The 12,842-nt window shown below is 49.0% G+C and overlaps 1 protein-coding gene across 2 annotated transcripts in view; it reads left to right on the top strand.

The window, feature by feature from the left end:
• The window catches only part of LOC147706829 (ATP-binding cassette sub-family C member 10-like), a 1,327,484-nt gene that overhangs the window by 554,398 nt on the left and 760,244 nt on the right, over positions 1-12,842 (top strand). For both annotated transcript variants that reach the window (XM_086925963.1, XM_086925964.1), the window contains one exon: positions 12,495-12,646. In XM_086925963.1, the coding sequence (XP_086782089.1) occupies positions 12,495-12,646 (152 nt within the window). The remainder of the gene's footprint in view (positions 1-12,494; positions 12,647-12,842) is intronic.

Here is a 12,842-nt window from a genome sequence, read left to right as displayed (position 1 = left end):
TTGCAACGGACTCCTGGAACCCTGAATATGTCAAATATTTTGCCATCAAGAATGCAATAAAAAAACAAGTGCGTGCGCGGTCACGGGAACTGGATCTGGACTCCCTGAGTAGAAAAGACTTGCATAAGACCTTGTGCCTTCCGCACACCCAGCATACTCCCAAACATCATCTCACGCAGGCGGTGGGCCGTGCAGCCCTCCATAAGATTTTGGCTTACAGACTACACCCACTGCCCCTTAAAGAACTATATTCCTGTGGTCAGGCCAGCTTTGAAGTCCAGGTTTGCAGGCTTTGCAAGTACAAACGTGAGTCCTTGGCCCACCTTCTGTTCTGCTGCCCGGCCCTACGCCTGGCCCGTAGTCTTTACCTCAGGCCAGTATTAAGACAATCGGGGTTACGCACCGCAGAGGAAGGGATTACTCATCTGTATACCCTTGCCACGGTAAAGCACATGGCGGCCTTTGGAAAGTTCATCTTTCAAGCTCGGGCTAGGTTGATGGCTTCCACAGGCCGGTCTCCAGAGTCTTCGGTCGGCCTATGAAGCCTTGCCCTGCTTGCTCTGCACCTATGGACCTTTGCAATTTCCTTGATTTTAACTTTTGTAATGTTTTTACCTTTTGTATTTTGGTTTTATGTAATGGTTTTTAGTAACCAAACAAATAAATTCATTCATTCATTCATTCATTCATTCATTCATTCATTCATTCATTCATTCATTCATTCATATGTTAATTCACAGTACTTCACACTGTTTACAAGCTATTCACTATACAGCCCTTAGTTAGTTTTAAGAAACCTGATAGCATTCCTTCACAGGAAAGAACTATCAACACTGTAATACTTGTAACAAATGCTTCAGTTTCTTTTTCAGGGAAAAAAGGAAACACTATGGCAATGCCTTTTATTTATGTATTTTGAAAATCTGCAAGCTGTGCGTAAACACTCACTTTGTTCTTATAGTCCTTGCTTGCGAGAAGCAAGGCTGGCAGTAAAAGAGGCACAGTTACTGCCAGGCTTGCTTCTCAAAAACAAGGACTATAAGTACAAAGTGTGTGTTTACACACCACTTTCATGTTTTCAAAACACATAAATAAAAGGCATTGCCATTTACAATTTCAATAGCTCAAACTCTGCAAATGTGAGACCAATTGCATTGCAAATGCTTGTTTTTAATGTATTCGTTGAGAGATGGCCATTCCTAAGCCGGGTGGTGAGGTCCAAAAAGTTGATCCATTGATCCGAAACTGTACATGTGAACCTTAGAAATGGGATGAGTACATTTATCTATTCGTAAAAAGCATTGTAGGTCTTCTCTCCTCCCCTCCAGAAGATGATGATGTTGTCTATGAACCAGCGCCATGTCATGATCATGGTTGAGTACGGGTTGTTGTTGTGGATGTGGGCATGTTCAAACTCTGCCATGTGGAGGCAAGCCAAGCTTGGGGCAAAGGTGCTCCCTATGGATGTCCCCTAAATCTGGTGGTACAAGATATTCTGGACTAAGAAGAAGTTTTCTCACATTGCTATGGTTGCACACTCCATAATTAAGCTGACAGGCGTTTGTGAAGTCCAGTTTCTAGCTAATAGGCTAGCTTCTACAACAACCAAAGTAGCTTCCTGGGGGATGTTGGTGTACAACTCCTCCATGTCTAAGGTAAATGGTGTGTGATCTCAGCGCTTATGTGCAGAAAGTGATCGCAGAATTTGCTCAGAGGTTCCAAGAGCGATCCTATGCCTGAGACAATGGGGCGGCCAGGGGGTGGGAGGGTCCCTTTATGGATCTTGGGTAGGATGTAGAAATAGGGAACCCTCTGGTCCGTATTGATGAGGCACTGGCTTCATTTTAGGATAAACAGCCCTGAGATTTGGCCGAATCCACTAGGGACTTGATCATGGTGGAGAGAGTATCAGTAGGATCAGCTGTGAGGCGTCTGACTTCGGACAATTGGCGTAGACATTCATTATTGTGATCAGAGGTCATGAGAATCACAATCGCTCCCCCTTTGTCAGCTGGTTTTACGTTCCTGGAATGAGATATTCTGGGAACGGTCTTCTGGTATCGAATGCACGAATGTCTTTGAAGATGGCTTGCTCAAAGGTTAGAATTTTGTGTGGTGTCATCCCCTCATGCGGGGTGAAGGTTGGTAGGGCTTCTGAGGCCTGTGTCCACTTCCATGTGTTTTTTTTTGCCCTCATTTATCAAATTATGCTCAGAATTCAGGAAGGCCAAACCTAACCAGACCACAAAGAGGCAGTGAGGCACCCGGTTTCTCCATAAGGGAGGTGGGATAGGAATATCCTGGGCCCAGAAAAAATACCTCCTGGCTGGTTGGTAACACTGACTCCTCTGATACAGGTTCCGAAAAGAGCGGTGACCCCAGCACTGAAGCATCCTGTGTAGCATACAATTAATCATTGGACCATAAGGTTTCAAAAATAACTTGAGGATACACTATGCAAAAACTAAAGAGGGTAGATAACAGGGTTGGAAAGAAAGGCGAACGAGATGACACAAGTGAGAAGGATGCAGGGAGGGAAGGAGAAGGATTCCGTGCTCAATATGACAAGCTGGAGGCGTAAGACTTAAACCAGTTGTCCCATAGTTCCCAAATTGTGTTGTCTTGACTGGTTTATTAGCCCGGTCAAGATACGAAGTTTTTTGTGTAGAGTAAAGCCATTTGACCTCAGTGGGGGGGACAAGGAAGAATCCCCTTAACACAGAGCTCCCTGCATGCAAGGAGGATCAGGACAAAAATGAGGGCTTTATTCGTTTTACGAAGACCCCGGTTATCCACCCCTCCCAGGACCACTCCAACAATCACAAGGGCTAAGCTCACCTTAATCTCCTGGCCCACAATACCTGAGATGGTCTTACCCACTTGCTGCCAGAAAAGCTGGATAGACGGACACTGCCAAAACATGTTGGCCTTGTTCGCGTTGTTCTCTCCACACTTTGGGCACTTCTTCACTACTCGACTCCCCAGCTTTGATAGCTTTCGTGGCATCCAGTAGGCCTTGTGGACAGTAAAAAGATGGCTTTTCCTTAATGGAGCAGGTTTCACATTTACATACAGATGAGGCATAGATACTTTCCCTAATCCAGATCTCTGTAAATGGGTTTGGCATCTCTTCTCCATTTTTTAATTAGCATCCAATACCACTCTGCAACTTCTTTCCATAGAGTGGAGCGGGAGCAGATCGTAGCCACCAAATCAATGTTCCCTTTGCCCTTCTTCCCGAACGTTTTAACCCAGCTTAAAAATTGATAGTATTTGAATTTAGAGACTGAATTTTCAGAAATCTCTGAAAAACGTTGCCATGCAATTAGCTTAGCATCCTCAATGAGCTGCCCCCACCTGAAAATTCCACAGCCCGTAGCGGGATTGCAAGAGCATCTAATGAGCAATCTGAAGTGCCTGGAGAATCCCAGATGGGTGCTATGTCGTTGTAATAGAGTACTTGTAGGCCAATCTCACTTGGCACCAGATCTTGGAAGCTGCTAGAAGGACCTTTAACCTCACCTTCTTAAAAAAAATTGGGTGATCGAACTTTAAAAGGAAAAAATATGCTTGGTATTGAGAGCTTGCTGTGAGAGCACTAAAAAGCTGGGACAGTAAGGAGCTTCCCATCAACAGCTGACGGAAGATCTCCAGATGGAAAGCGTGGTAATATTGGTAAAGATCTGTACTGGCGATGCCTCCATGTTCTTTCTTTCTTCTGAACTTTATCCAGCAGATGTCCTCTTCCATGTTGTGTTCTTTGTCCTGAAAGTATACTCTAAGCCTCAGTTTCCTAAAGAATCCAAGCAGTTCCCTAGTAAGGCAAAAAGTGCCTTTTTGGGGGTCGGTACAAACCAGAGACCATTTTCCAGCACTTGCTTTTCAATAGGGGTCAGTGTTTTGGAAGATAGACTCATCACTAACTTCGTGGATTGTTCTTGCTTGTGGTAGAGACTGGGGTTCTGGATTGGAGATGACACATGACAATATGGAACCCTGAGAAACTACAAACTAAAATTAATATTTTGGTATCTCCGGGTGCCCATGTGAACTCATTGGTGTTGTTCATGAAAAGGTAGTAGACAAACCAGTTAAGGATATTGCCAGTGAATTCAGGATGTGGGTCATTGTGGGTTTATCAGCTGTGGTGCAGCAGCTGAGAGGTCCAGGAATATCAGGAGGCGGATGTTATCTGTGGTCACGAAGGCATCGTATACGATTCTGATTCCTTAGAAGTTGGTACCAAAACAGCACTTGGCAACCACCTTGTCCCCTGATTCTGCTTGTCTTCTATAATGAATCCACTGATGCATGAGTGAGATCTGTGACACATGCCGAAACTGCATAACAATAAATGCTGCTGGAGAGCATGTGCATTCCCATGCCATGGCACAGCACCTGTCAGGAAGGGAGAGTCACTACTGTTGCTTCTGGTGTGTCACCAGATTCAAGACAGAGCAATTTTCAGCAGTAAAGATCATGATTTATTTATTTATTTATTTTAGGGATTTTCTTAGGCGCGGCATGCCTCTGTTAGAAGGTGTGGAAGGTGTTGTATAAGCATGGGCATGTTCGAATCATAATGATGCACCATGAAAACTCAGAAGTAATTTGATGATGAATTTTCAATATCTCTAAAAAGAATACCTAAAAGATGTGAAACCCTGTTATTAGGGATTCCATGGGCGTTTCAACACATGCTTAATGACCCGTGTTGAGAGCAGTCTTAGTGGCTGTAATTGTGGCTACTGCTGTTCATTTCCAAATTCTGAGGCACTGACTCATTTGTAAAATAAGGTCCAACAAAAGAATTGAAAATTGTGCAACACAGATTTGTGTAAGGGATTAATGGTCCATTTAAACAAATAACACCACAGTTACATGAGAATACAACTTTTCTGCCGACCTCATCACTACTACATGATTCTGAGCTTGAACCACACTCGATGTCACTTTGTCAAAATCTTGCTTAGCTTTAAAGGATATTGCAAGCAACAAAGTTCTGTAATTCCTAATATGTTAGGGTATGTTCCAGATTTAGCAACAGTTTGCTACGCAGAGTTGTATTTTTGAAGAAGTCCGGTTTAATGTGTGTTTGAGTTTGTACATATTCAATCAATTAATCAGCATACTTGTAAAGCACGCTACTTACCCGTGAGGGTCCCAAGGCGCTGGGGGGAGGGGTGTGGGGGATGCTGCTACTGCTCGAAGAGCCAGGTCTTGAGGAGCCTTCTCAAGGCGAGAAGGTCTTGGGTCTGCCGTATGTAGGTAGGGAGGGTGCCCCAGGTCTTGGCGGCAAAGTTGGAGAAGGATCTGCCGCCGGAGGTCGTTCGTTGGATGCGTGGGACAGCGGCGAGGGCGAGGCTGGCGGAGCGGAGCTGGCAGGTGGGGCTGTGGAAGCTGAGTCTGCTGTTCAGGTAGGCTGGTCCGGCGTTATTGAGTGCTTTGTGTCCATGGGTGAGGAGCTTGAAGGTGATCCACTTGTCAATGGGGAGCCAGTGTAGGTCTCTCAGGTGGGGGGTGATGTAGCTGCGGCGGGGGCGTTGACGATCAGTCAGGCGGAGGTGTTTTGTATGCCTTGTAGTCATCTAAGGTGTTTGTCTGGGATTCCTGCGTAGAGTGCGTTGCTGTAGTCCAGTCTGCTGCTGATGAGGGCCTGTGTCACCGTTCTTCTTGTATCAGTAGGGATCCACTTGTAGATCCAGCGGAGCATGCGGAGGGTGTTGTAGCAGGAGGAGGAGACGGCGTTGACCTGCTTTGACATGGAGAGGGAGGAGTCAAGGATGAATCCTAGATTGCGTGCATGGTCTGTGGGTGTTTGTGTTGTTCCCAGTGTGGTCGGCCACCGGGAGTCGCCCCAGACTGAGGGGGTGGTTTTGAAGATGAGAACCTCCGTCTTGTCTGAGTTCAGCTTCAGGCGGCTACTCCTCATCCAGTCGGCGACGGCCTTTATTCCCTCGTGGAGGTTGAATTTGGCGGTGTGTGGGTCCTTGGTGAGGGAGAGGATGAGCTGGATGTCTTCGGCGTAGGAGATGATGTTGAGGTTGTGATGGCGGGCCACTTGTGCGAAGGGGGCCATGTTGACGTTGAACAGCATTGGGCTGAGGGATCATCCCTGGGGGATGCCGCATGGTGTTGGTGACTTCGGAACATAAGGGTGGGAGTCGGACGCTCTGGGTTCTTCTGGAGAGGAAGGACGTGGTCCAGTCAAGAGCCTTCTCTTGGATTCCGGCTTCTAGGAGGCGTGTCTTTAGAGTGCAATGGCAGACCGTGTTGAAGGCGGCTGACAGGTCCAGGAGGATGAGGGTTGATGTTTCGCCGTTGTCTAGTTGGCGCCTGATATCGTCTGTGGCGGTGATGAGGGCGGTTTCGGTGCTGTGGTTTCATCTGAACCCGGACTGGGACTGGTCCAAGATTTTGTTGTCTTCCAGGTGGCAGGCCAGTTGCATCTTGACAATTTTCTCGATGACCTTTGCCGGGAACTGGAGCAGGGAGATGGACCGGAAGTTCTTGAGGTCCTTGGGGTCCGCTTTGGGCTTCTTGAGGAGGTCGTTGATTTCGGCGTGCTTCCAGCTTTCTGGGAATGTCGGTTTCGAAGGAGATGTTGATGACCTTCCATAGTTGGGGTGCGATGGCAGTGTCTGCTTTGTTGAATACGTGGTGTGGGCATGGGTCGGACGGAGATCCTGAGTGGATGGAGTTCATGACCTTGCGTGTCTCGATGTCATTGACGTTAGACCAGGAGGTCAGGCGGTTGGTGTTGGTGGTGTTCACAGGGGGGGTGGAGTCTGGTGTGGTCGGAGCGGTCGTGGTGTTGAAGCTGTCGTGGGTGTCAACGATCTTGCGGTGGAAGAAGATGGCTAGTTAGTCGCACAGTTCTTGTGAGGGCGGGATGTCGTTGGTGTTGGTGCTGGGGTTGGAGAGTTCCTTTATGATGCTGAAGAGATCTTTGCTGTTGTGTGCGTTGTTATCCAAGTGGTCTCTGAAGGAGGATCTTTTGGCGAATCTGATGAGGTGGTGGTGTCTGCGGGTGGCGTCCTTGTGGGCTGCGTGGTTGTCCGGTGTGCGTTCATGGAGCCATGTCTTCTCCAGTTTCCGGCATGTGCGTTTGGAGACCTGGTGCTCGTTGGTGAACCAGGTGGCTCTCTTGTTGGCATGGCTGTTGGAGGGTTTCTTGAGTGGGGGCGAGGGTGTTGGCGCAGTCGTGGATCCACTGTCTGAGGTTGTGGGCTGTGGCGTCTGGGTTGGTGGGGTCGGTGGGTGGGTTCTTCGCGAGGGAGGTGATCAGCTGGTCTTCGGTGACTTTGCTCCAGCAGCGACGAGGCAGCTGTTGGGTGCGGTGGTGTGTGGTTGATTTCTTGAAGGTGAAATGGATGCAGCTGTGGTCAGTCCAGTGGAGTTCGGTGGTGTGGTCGAAGGAGACGTGGGAGCCCGTGGAGAAGATGGGGTCAAGCGGTGACGAGTTGTCTGAGGCCGAGGTTGGCGAGGTTGTCGATCAGGGTGGCTGAGTTGGCCTCGTTGTTGTTCTCGAGGTGGAAGTTCAGGTCCCCGAGGAGGATGTAGTCCGAGGAAGCGAGTGCGTGGGTGCTGGCGAGGTCGGTGATGGAGTCGCTGAACTGAGCCCAGGGTCCGGGGGGTCTGTAGACGAGGGTTCCTCTGAGGGTGGTGTTGGGGTCGGTGTGTATCCGGAAGTGCAGGTGTTCGGCGGTGTTAAGGGTCTCGTCAGCGTAGGTGGTGACCTTGAGGATGGACTTGTGGACGATGGCTATTCCTCCTCCAATTCCGTTGGCGCGGTCCCTGCGGGTGATCTTGTAGCCCTCCGGGATGGCTATGACGATGTCGGGCGCTGAGGAGACATTCCACCAGGTCTCGGTCAGGAAGGCCACGTCTGGGGCGGAGGTGTCGAGTAGATCCCAGAGCTCGATGGCGTGCTTGCATGCGGAGCAGGTGTTGAGGAATATGCAGCGGAGGTGGTTGGCTCCAGTCTTTGGAGGTTTGGTGGTTCTGTCGCAGGTGAAGCTGCAGGTGTGGCTGGAGAAGGGTTCGTGGGTCCGTTTCGGGGCATTTTGGAAGCAGGTGTGGTTTCGGCCGGTGTTGAGTGCGCGGCGGGTGCTGGCGTCGTAGTGGATTCTGGTGTTTTGGCGTTCGCGGGGGTCCACGGGTTCTGGCGCTGGGCGCAGGCCTGGCGCAAACGGGCGCAGACGGACTTGCTTTGGTCGTGCCTTCGGCGTGCCAGCGGCACGCCCGCTGCGCGGACGCTTCTCGGCCTGCATATGAAGTGGCTTGAATGAATGAATGAAAGCAAATTTATAACGCGTGTACTCAGCCCAATGGGCATCAAGGTGCCTAACCAAAATGTTTGCATGACCAGAGAGCTAATTACTAGTAGGCTTTCCTGAAACACCATGTTTTGAGGGCCTTTTTGAAGAGGGGCAGTGAGGATAAGGACTTAAGCTCCAAGGGGAGTGCATTCCAAAGACGAGGGACAACTGTAGAGAAAGCTCTTCCTCCCCATCTAGTCTTCTTAGTCCGAGGGATCACCAAGAGATTCAGTTGTGATGAACGTAAACATCTGCTGGGGACATAGCCAGAGAGAAGTGATCCCAACCCATCAGATGTTCCAGCTCTCAGAGCCCTATGCACTAGACAAATGATTTTAAAGGAGATACGGTGCTCTATCGGAAGCCAGTGGAGGCTCTTGCTGGCTAGTGTCGCAGAGGAAGAGCAGGGAATGTCTAGTACAAATCTTGCTGCCGCATTCTGTACAGTTTGGAGGCGTTGGATCAGTCCCTTATTGATCTCTGCATACAGTGCGTTGCAATAGTCCAATCTTGAACCGACCAACGCAACCACTGTCTGTTTCCTAGCTTGCGGGGAAAGATAATGCACTATTCGTCGGAGAATTTTGATAACTCCCCAACAGGTGGCCACCGTTCTATTGACCCGAAGGGTCATTGCCAGCGAGGTATCAAAAATGACCCCAACGTTTCTAGCTGAATGAGAGTGGACCGGGCAGGTTCCCAAGGATGGAGGCCACCATTCATTTGACCACACATCCTGGTCCCTTCCAAAGATCAGCACCTCGGTCTTATCGCCATTCAGCCTCAAGGAGTTGAGTATCATCCAGTCAGAGACTAATTGCATACAACTCCTGAAGCTGAACGCGGAGGCGCTAACCGATTGGGCCAGTGACACCATGATCTGAGTGTCGTCTGCGTACAACACCACCTCCATTCCCTGCGCTTTTACTAATCTCACTAGAGGGGCCACATAAATGTTGAATAGGGTCGGGCTTAAAGCCGACCCCTGTGGTACCCCACATTGTAGAGATTTAACAGGGGAGAGGTATTCTCCCAGTTTGACCCTCTGTTCTCTAAGGTCTAAAAAAGATGTCAGAAGGCTCAAAGCTGGCCCCTCCACTCCTATCTCCCGAAAACGAGATGTTAAGATCGAGGGAGATAGGGTGTCGAATGCTGCGGTCAGATCGAGTAAGACCAGCAGCGTTGTCTGTCCCTGGTCCACTTTCATTCTGATGTTGTTTGTCACCATAGTGAGCGCAGACTCCATGCTATGGAGTTTCCTGAACCCATGCTGGGTCTGATCTAAAAACCCAGAGGAGTCCAGGAAGGCAGACAAGTGCGAGTTCAGGTGGGCCTCAAGCATTTTGGCGGGGCAGGAAGTAAGGAGATGGGTCTGAAATTCTTTAAGATTGCGGGGGCAAGGGAGGGCTTTTTAAGAAGCGGCTTGACGATCGCTTTCTTCCAGACTGAAGGAAAAACCCCCTGCAACAGGGCACTACTCATTACCTCCAATAGGGGAGGGAGTAATGTGTCCCTACACTCCTTCATCACTTTGAGAGGACAGGGGTCCAAAGGAGAGGAAGATTTGGTCCTATTCAGCAGTGAGTTAAGGTTATCAAGGGTGATCAGTGGGAAGTTAGAGAGGGTCTTGGCAGGATCTTTGGACCAGGCTTCTAAGTTTGTGAGAGCCTGGATAGTGTGGTTCCCAAGTCATTTTTTCTGCATTTCCAGATTAACGGAGATCTCATCGATTTTAGCATAGAAAAAGGTTGAGATCTTGTCACAGAGCTCCTGCGATCCTATCACTGGATCGGGAACTTGTAGTGAGCAGAGGGAATCCACTACCTTAAACAGCTCCTTCGATGAGGTGAGGGAAGTTGTAAGGTCAGAGAAGAATTCTTGCTTTGTCTTGATGACCGTGGCCTTATATTCACCTAATAGTCGTTTATGAGACTCTCTGTCCATAGTGTCCCATGTTTTCCTTCATTTTCTCTCCTGCCTCCTGCAACCCTGTTTCATCAGCCTAAGTGGCTCAGTAAACCAGGTGGCGGAGGGCCTGCGCCTCGCTGAATATCGGCGTATAGCTGGAGCTAGAACATCTATTGCTCCAACGATGGAATTGGCAAGTTTTTGTGCTGCCTTCTCTGGGTCTGACGGCAGGGAGACAAAACTAATGAGAGGGGCCAGGGAATCATTAGTGATGTTTTTATAGTTCCTTTTACCCTCTCCCTGAGCCTGTCCCTTCTTGGATGGGTCTGAGTGAGAAAGGGTCAGTTCTATAGGTACTGCCAGGTGGTCTGTCCAGACCAGAGGTTCAGGAGTACCCGTCTTAACCCTGGGATCGTTGGAGAAAACCCCATCCAGCGTGTGGCCTGCCCGGTGAGTTGGACCTTTTACCAGTTGAGAAAAGCCACAAGCTTCTAGGGGATCGACCAAGGAAGAGGTGTCTTTGGAGGTGAGGTCATCTAAGTGAAAGTTTAAGTCCCCTAAAATAGTAAAGTGGGGCTTGCCAACATATGGCTCCAGGATTCTGAACAGGTCATTGCTAAAATTTGATCTAGGGCCTGGGGGCCTATACATAAGAAGGCCTACAAAGGATGCTGATGGAGATGAGGAGATAAAGAAATGCAGTACCTGGAAGGGGTCAGATGGTTCAGACAGAGCATTAATACGACAGGTAAGATGCGACTGGTAGAGAATCGCCAATCCTCCACCCCTTCGCTTAGCTCTGTCACATCTGTGCAATGCATAGCATTCCGGGATTGCCATTAGAAGGTCATGTCCTGAGGTCTCCGTGGCCCAGGTTTCCGTAATAAAAACCCATACACGCCTTCTAGACATCACAAAGTCATGGAAGGCTACATTGTTTTTAATTATGGAGCAAGCATTAATAAGGTATCCTTTCTCCGAGAGGGTGCATTTAGACGAAGAGCAAATAGTTTGAGGTGGATCGGTAAGCAGGGGGGAAGTATCTGGGCCCCGAGTACAGGCGTTATGTGAGACAATGAGCAGTAGTTCCTCAGGGGTGTAACTATGATGGCATAGGAGATCACTTGGTTTCAAGACTAACATTTCCTCCAAAGTATAAGAATGTGATACCTGAGGAGGTGGCTCGGGGTACCCGGAGCGCAGCCCGTCCTCAGTGGGGGGGGGGGGGGGGGGGGAGGGAGCTGGCGCACTGGCAGGGGGAGGCGAGGAGCAGCTCAGGGACACAGAGGCAGCAAGGCAAGAAGTGACGAGCAACAGCGTGGGGGTGACCGGCCTGCAAGCAGGGTCAGAGGTCTCTCCTGGTACCGCTGTTCGTCCTGCCTATGAGGTGGTTTGGGAAGGAGGAGCAGCTGGGTGGCGGGAGCGGGGAGGCCAATGGGTGTGCGGGGATGGGGCCGCAGGGGAGGAGCGGCGGGAAGGGATGGAGTGGGAGCGGAGGGGGCTGGGGGGAGCTGGCGCACGGGCAGGGGTAGACGAGGAGCAGCTCAGGGACACAGAGACAGCCAGGCAAGAAGTGACGAGCAGCGGCGTGGGGGCGAACTGCCTGCAAGCAGGGCCAGAGGTCGCATTTTGGTTGTCAGTATCAGGGCAAACATTTGCACACGATAAGCATTAATGGCCTGAGTACTTGTCAGCAATCTTCATTCCTCCAAGACCAAATATTCCTGGTCACAGATCTTGCTCTTTCAGAATGTTCCAAGAACTACAAAACGAAGAGGCCGACAGAGCAAAACCAATGAGAGGGAACAGTAGCACACATCAGTTATAAATACACTGATCGAATATACCCATTGGTGCTATTAACTTTCAAAATGTATGAAAAAAAACACTTGGTGCCAACTACAACTGAGATCTGTCCTCACATCTCACTTGAGTGTGGTCAGTCATACCATGAGCAGACTACATTGATGTCGCTGAAACTCATCACTAAAGTTAGTTTTGTAAAGTTTAAAGGGCTAGTGCAAATCACTTTTTTAGGGACATGAATTAACCTCAAAATATAAGAATGGTGACGAGGCAGAGGGATTAAGTTATAATACGGCCACATTCCGTCTGTTAGCATGTGGAGCTGTGTGCCATGATCATAGTGCTGGCTACCCTACCTTCGATTCGAAACAGACTTCAATAAGAGATACATTATAAGTAAAAATCCATCTTATTTACTGGCTGATTTTTGAACGTATGTTTTGTGTTGTCCTTTCCCAGCTCCCTCATCAGATCAAGAATTTGCACTAGAAGTACGCAAAGCCACATTCTCCTGGTCTCTGCCGAAGGAATCCGGTGTTGGTCGGGTTGATCCCAAGAAGGAGCAAAAGGGTTCCTTGGAGATTGTCATTGATCATCTGGCTGTGAAAAAGGTAGGAGTGTCCTGGAAATTTGGCTCCATTGGAGGAAAGACATGAGTTGGGGCATGAGGTAAAGTCATCAAATCCATGTCCATTTTATCTCCATCAAAGAAACAGAAAAGTTAAATTGAACACTTGTGCTTTTACATGTTGTATTTTTGTTTACTATAAATATTTCTGAAAATCGGAAGAGTTTAATGTGGAACAA

This window comes from Lissotriton vulgaris, chromosome 6 (assembly GCF_964263255.1).
Source record: "Lissotriton vulgaris chromosome 6, aLisVul1.2, whole genome shotgun sequence".
In the NCBI taxonomy this organism is placed as follows: domain Eukaryota; kingdom Metazoa; phylum Chordata; class Amphibia; order Caudata; family Salamandridae; genus Lissotriton; species Lissotriton vulgaris.
Note: the sequence above shows the minus strand (reverse complement) of the source record. Positions and strands in the feature narration are given on the sequence as shown.